At 43.8% G+C, this 6886-nt stretch overlaps 1 protein-coding gene across 4 annotated transcripts in view; it reads right to left on the reverse strand.

The window, feature by feature from the left end:
- The window catches only part of ITGA11 (integrin subunit alpha 11), a 171952-nt gene that overhangs the window by 45829 nt on the left and 119237 nt on the right, over nt 1-6886 (reverse strand). For all 4 annotated transcript variants that reach the window (XM_032764367.2, XM_032764362.2, XM_032764364.2 and 1 more), the window contains exons 17-18: nt 4647-4789; nt 1470-1580 (exon numbers count right to left, since the gene is read on the reverse strand). In XM_032764367.2, the coding sequence (XP_032620258.1) occupies nt 1470-1580; nt 4647-4789 (254 nt within the window). The remainder of the gene's footprint in view (nt 1-1469; nt 1581-4646; nt 4790-6886) is intronic.

Here is a 6886-nt window from a genome sequence, read left to right on the forward strand (position 1 = left end):
CTATGATTTTTAAACTCAACGGGGCAGAATCAGACGCTCAGTTGGTGGAAATCAGTGTGGTTCCACCATTGACTTCAGCTGGACTATGCTAATTTACCTCAGGTGAGGATCTATCCCAAAATGTTTAGAGATTATAATAATAGTGTAACATATATATATGCTGTGAGGGACCATAAAATGCTTTACAAAGTATATACAAGGGATCACTTTGTCTTCCAAAGAAGCAGCCTTCATGGTATAACGTGTAGATAGTTTAGCAGCCTGCAGTGATTTTACACAACAGTTTAGGACAGGAAGTGAAGAATACTGTACCCAGCTGGAATTACAGGAGGATCTGGGATAGGCAGAGTGTAGTCACTCTGGTTAGAATCTGGGGTTAGCACCCCACTTCTTGCAAACGCAGCCACGGGTTCCTCAGTGAAATGGAAGGCACGTGCATGGGAACCCCCCTGACCTATAAGTCTTTGCTACCTGCCAAAGAGCTGGAATTGGATCTCCAGAGGACAATATGTGAACATAAGAGCCCTAGGACTGCTCTAATCAGATTGGCTCTGCAAGAGGGGAGCATAACGTTATTGCACTCGTTTGAGCTGATTTCCTATTCTCTGCAGAGCTGCCTAGCTCCAGGGGGTGCTTTTAACTTATGCCACTTCCGTTCCAGTCCCTTGGGAAACTGCAGAATAGGGACAGCAGAGACTGTTCCTATGACACCCCCTTTATGGCCGTGCCAGCTTCTCCCCATATGCCAGCTGCTGGCACGGGAGGTGATGGAGTGTTTCTGTCGGCTTTGCACTAATCCCCCCTGCACCAGGGGAATTTCCCAGTGACAGTTGCTGGGCGCTTATCCTTGTTTTGCACAATGTAGGCACAAGTGGCACAAAGTGAACTTGCTGGACCACGGAATCCAGCCCCTTATGGTTAATCACTGACATTTTTGCTTCTCCTGTCAAAGCCAGGGGACAAGGTTTTAATACCACTGGCTCTGATGTGACTGAGGGTAAGACTTTAAGTGATCCCAATAACATGGATTCTCATATGTGCCATGGGTCTCAGAGAAATAAATACCAAATATGCATTGTGCAGGTAGGATATCACTGAGATTTACTGGTGCAGACATGCTCCAGCAGTTGAGAGTCAGGAGACCTGGCTGACTGTGTGAATGTCTACACTTCAAGTTGGGGGTGTGATTTGTAGCGGCAGAAGACGTCCCCGGGCTAGAACCGAGAGTAGCCAGCTCAAAGTATAGATAAACCCTGTGTGACCTTGGGCTACTCATGCAGCCTCTCTATGCTTCAGTTTCCTCTTCTATAAAATGGTGAGACTAAACCGTAGCCACCTCCATTAAGAGCTTTGAGATCCTTGGGTGGAAGGTGCTATAGATAATTAGTGTAGACTATTGGTCAGACTGATTCTGTAGTGGGCTATCGCATGCAGAGTACTTTCCTCCCAGTGCAGTGACCATTACGTACAGAGACTTTAAATGCAGTTGGCCAGCCATCATCCATCATGGGACCATAGTCGGGATTCTCCAGCCCATATTCGACTGAAAATGTCACAGGCTTCACATAGTCTGCTGTGTCCTAGAGGCAGAGAAAATAAGAACATAAGAATGGCCATACTGGATCAGACCAATGGTCCATCTAGCCCAGTATCCTGTCTTTGATAGTGGCCAATGCCAGATGCTTCAGAGGGAATGAACAGAACAGGGTAGTTTTGAGTGATCCATCCCTTGTCATTCAGTTCCAGCTTCTGGCAGTCAGAGGTTTAACGACACCTTGAGTATGCAGTTGTGTCCCTGACCATTTTGGCTAATTTTTTGAAGCATCACGACATCCCCTGGCAATGACATCCACAGGTTGACTGTGTGTTGTGTGAAGATACACTTCCTTTTGTTTGTTGTAAACTTGCTGCCTATTAATTTCATTGGGTGACCCCTGGTTCTTGTATTATGCAAAGGGGTAGATAACTTTCCCATTCACTTTCTCCACACCATTCATGATTTTATAGGCCTCAATCATATTCCTCTTATTCATCTCTTTTCTAAAATGAACAGTCCTGGTCTTTTAAATCTCTCCTCACGTGGAAGTTGTTCTATATCCCTAATCATTTTTGTTGTCCTTGTCTGCACTGTTTCCAATTCTGTTAGATCTTTTTGAGATGGGGTGACCAGAACTGCATGCAGTATTCAAGGTGTGGGTTATATCATGGTTCTATATAGTGGCATTATGATATTTTCTGTTTTAGTATCTATCCCTTTCCTAATAGTTCCTAACATTCTGTTAGCTTTTTTGCATCTGACGAAGTGGGTATTCACCCACGAAAGCTCAGGCTTCAATACGTCTGTTAGTCTATAAGGTGCCACAGGATTCTGTGCTGCTTTTACAGATCCAGACTAACACGGCTACCCCTCTGATACTTAGCTTTTTTGACTGCCACTGCATGTTGAGCTGATGATTTCGGGGAACTACTCACGATGACTTCAAGGTCTCTTTCTTGAGTGGTAACAGCTACTTTAGACCCCATCATTTTGTATGTATAGTTGGGATTATTTTTTCCAATGTGTATCACTTTGCATTTTTCAACACCGAGGTATTTAACAAAATATTTGCAATTAGTTTTTGTGTTCTTAGCTACTTGGTCTTCAAATTCTTTTTGGGCCTGTTTTATTACACATTTACACTTGACTTGCCAGGGTTTGTGCTCCTTTCTATTTTCCTCACTAGGATTTGGCTTCCAATTTTTAAAAGATGTCTTATTGTCTCTAACTGACTCTTTTACTCTGCTTTTTACCATGGTGGCACTTTTTCAGCCTCTTTACTGTTTTTTTATTTGGAGTATACATTTAATTTGAGCCAGTCTGATGGTGCTTTTAAATGGTCTCCATGCAGTTTGAAGGCATTTCACCCTTGTGACTGTTCCAGTTAATTTCCATTTAATTAGCTTCCTCATTTTTGTTTAGTTCCCCTTTTTGAAGTTAAATGCTACTGTGATGGGTTTCTTTGGCATTTTCCCCCCTATAAGGATGTTAAATGTAATTTCGTTATAGTCATTATTACTAAGTGATTCAGCTACATTCACTCTTAGACCAGATCCTGTGTTCCATTTAGGACTAAATCAAGAATCGCCTCTTCCCTTGTGGGTTCCAGGACAAGTTGCTCCAAGAAGCAGTCATTTCATGTGTCTGGACATTTTATCTCTGCATCCCTTTCTGAGGCGACATATAGCCAGTCAGTATGAAGACAGTTGAAATCCCTCATTATTATTAGGTTTTCTGCTTTTGTAGCCTCTCTAATACATCATTAAAATGGATAAATGTTTTCCCCGGGAATAGTTGGGTGCAATGAAAACACAAACCGAATCATGGTGGAACAATTTTTACAAAGTAAATGTATCACAGTTTAAATACACTTTGCATTTGTCTTCTTTCATCTTACAACTAAAAGACATTACACAGGTGAGACAACAAACACAGCCTCTTACTGCTCTGAGATTGCATGCGTGCCTCTTGACCTATACAAATAAAATGTGAGGGGCGTGTGTGTGTGTGTGTGTAGAAGTGCAAGGGGTACTTAGGAGTGCAGAACATCTGCTTTGAAACAGTCGATCATCATAAAGAGTGATTGTTTATACCACGCCAGATTTCCTAAACTGTAACAACTGTATATAGAGAGACATAATGGTTGCCCTTGACTGAGTTTTAATGAACCAGAAACAAAGGTGCAGATGCAGATGTTTAATATGGATGTGTGGGGGAATGGGGGGTGTCTTTTGAATATCTGGCTCTAGAAAATAATGCCAGGGAGAAACTTATGAGCACAAATGAATGCAAATCAAAACTTGGATTCAAACTTCAGAAACAAACTTTCCCAAATTTCACAGAAGTTTGAGTCTGGGGATTTGGCCTGGCTAGCTGTGAAGTTCAGCTCCAGATCAGGATCCAAATTTCCCCCATATCTGCGGGTGTTTGGATCCAGGCTTCTGTTCAGATCTATCTCCACTTGTGAGTAATTTCCCATCATTTAGGTTGGTCAATTTGATCATATTTCTTTCTTGGTTGGGCTCTGCTATGCAGAAGCTTTAACTGGCTTCTAACCCAAGACCAAGAGGAGTCTACTGGAAGGAGAAAAGCACAAAGTCTGGGAAGGAAAATAAAAACATTTGGTCCTGAATCAAAGTCACTGTGTGTGTTTGTACTGAGTTCAGAACCATTTGGACTGGTCCTCAAACGTGAGCGATGCAGCCAGGTATGAATTCCATAGATTACAGCACTGAAATGATAAAAGGCTTTTAGAAAAAAATAACTGTGGACTGGGAGGAGTTCAGGTCCCTTGCTGGCTCACACAGCAGACTGAGCAGCTATAAAACTTCAGCAGCTCACTTGGAGAGGATTTCATCCTTAACCACATCAAACCCAGCAATAATAAATCCGGACTTGGAGATAAAGCTTAGCCTGGTTTCCAGCCACGTGATGTACTCAAGGCACTTCCGCTTGGCTTACATGCTTGCTTCCTGATGTGTTTCTGTTTTGCAGGAAGATCTTTGCCAAGCAGAACTTTTACCTGGCCTGATCTAAATCCCACTCCGTCTCTCCACTGACTACAAAAGGAGTTGAAGGGGTCTCCAAGTTTGGTGCCATGTATACTTACCAAGACATGAAAATTGAGCTTGTCACAGTGTTCTTGTCCTGCAGACAATGTGACCAGCCTATGAATGTGCCGGTCGCTATTTTCATCCAGATGAGCCCGTGGCGTGTACCGTCGCTCGTCAATGGTTGCATTGTATTTTAATCCTGAAAAGGGAAATGTTTGATTCTGATTTCTTTCTACAGTTACATTTTTATGTGGCAAAGGCTCCGCTCTGCTTCATCCTTTCCTAGAGCACAAATCAACATTCTCCTACCACAATAAAATTAACATCTATGAATTGTCAATGTGTGGACTCAAAATGTCATCAGCAGAGCTTATCAAAGCTCCCTTTTTAAAAACAAGATGCTAATTCAGAGATCTGAAGGCAACTTTTGGTTGTTGCCACTTTGTCCTTTTAAGAAGCTGGCCAAACCGCAGCTCATGTAAGACAGGGGTTCTCAACATATTTCTTTCTGAGGCTCCCCCAACATGCTGTAAAAACTCCATGGCCCACCTGTGCCACAACAACTGGTTTTCTGCATATAAAACCAACGGCTGACGTCAAGGGGTCAAACAGGGCCATTGCCTGGGGCCCCATGCCACAGGGACTACGCCGAAGCTACATTGCCCGGGCTTCAGCTTCAGCCCTGGGTGGCGGGGCTGAGAGCCCTGGGCGTCAGCCCCATGCAGTGGGGCTTTGGCTTTCTATCCTGGGCCCCAGCGAGTCTAATGCTGGCCCCGCTTGAAGGACGCCCTGAATTCTGCTCACAGCCCCGCAGGGGGCCCCGGACCTCTGGTTGAGAACCAGTGTTGTAAGGTATAAACAGACAGCCCTCACATTGTACTGTGTCAGCACATATGAAACCCTGTCCATTGTGTCAGCCATCTGGTGCTCAGAATTATTTGTTTATGTATGTTTCTGCCTCATGCTGTAGCACTGTAGCATGAACCCTCTACAAGCCTTGGAGCTCAGCTCCTATACAACGGAATCACCACAATGTCTTTACAATTAACACCTTGATAGGGTGGAAGGAAACTCCACTGAAAGCACAAAGGCAGCTCCATCACTCATGCCAACCTAGCCAAAGATCAGAGGATAAAGATGAGATTGACACCTAGGTGCAGGCTTTGTTAGGCTTGCTAGCAGAGGAAGTAAATTCCAGAGTGGTGAGCCATGAACAGTCTTCCAGAATTAAAATCTAGGGCTGTCAGCAGAAGACAAAGAGAGGTAGCGTCTAAGGCAGCCTAGACCCAGGCTAGAGTACGAAGGGTTTAATAAATCAAAGTTAATCCCATGAATAGCACTGGAAACCAGATTACGTGTCTAATATGCTCCACGTGACACATATATCAAGCAAACAAGCAGCTGGATTCTTAGGGTGACCAGATGTCCCAATTTCATAGGGACAGTCCTGATATTTGGGACTTTTTCTTATATAGGCACCTATTACCCCCCACCTCTGGTCACCCTATGGGTTCTGCACCAGCTGATGCTCTCAAGAGGATACCCCTGTAGTGCACACTTCAGCAATCTGAGCTGTAGGTTACAAAGTTATGGATAACTGTGGTGAGGTCAGAGTGGAAAGGTCATGACCTTCTGGCCAAACGCAGAAGGAAAAGGAACTTATGGACGCCAGCAATACTTGAGAACCTGGGAGTCAGGGATTTGGGATTCTGGAGCCACTTTAGACTTTTTAACAGACATTTTAGAAGTATTTACATTCGTGTTTCAACAATCCACCATATAAATGGGTCATTTCAGGACACGGATTAATAATGCACAGGCTGTTTAAACATTCATCTGATTTCTATCCACACGATGCACTGTACTGGTTCTGAAAGTACCCTTTTTGCTTTGCACGTCATCCCTTACATACATAATGAGAGAGCATTTTTCTTCTTAAATATTGCTGTACATTCCCTATCCCCTCTTCCCCACATCATGACAAAACCCCAAATGGCCTGTGTGTGTTAGTGTGGTGCTAGGACCCAATACCCTGCTAGTGCAATGCTAGGAAAAGATGGAAGACCCAAAGTCTAAGGGTACGTCTACACTGCACGATTATTTCGAAGTAGTTTAAACCGATATTACCAAACCGATGTTATAAAATTGGTTTTGCGCGTCCACAATGCGATCACAAAATCGATTGCTTGTGTCCATGGTCCAAGGCTACCATCGATTTCAGGAGCGGTGCACTGTGGGTAGCTGTTCCTCAGCTATCCCATAGTTCCCACTTCCGGGTTGAGAGCACAGTGCCTGA

Source organism: Chelonoidis abingdonii, chromosome 9 (genome assembly GCF_003597395.2).
Source record: "Chelonoidis abingdonii isolate Lonesome George chromosome 9, CheloAbing_2.0, whole genome shotgun sequence".
Taxonomy (NCBI): Eukaryota; Metazoa; Chordata; order Testudines; family Testudinidae; genus Chelonoidis; species Chelonoidis abingdonii.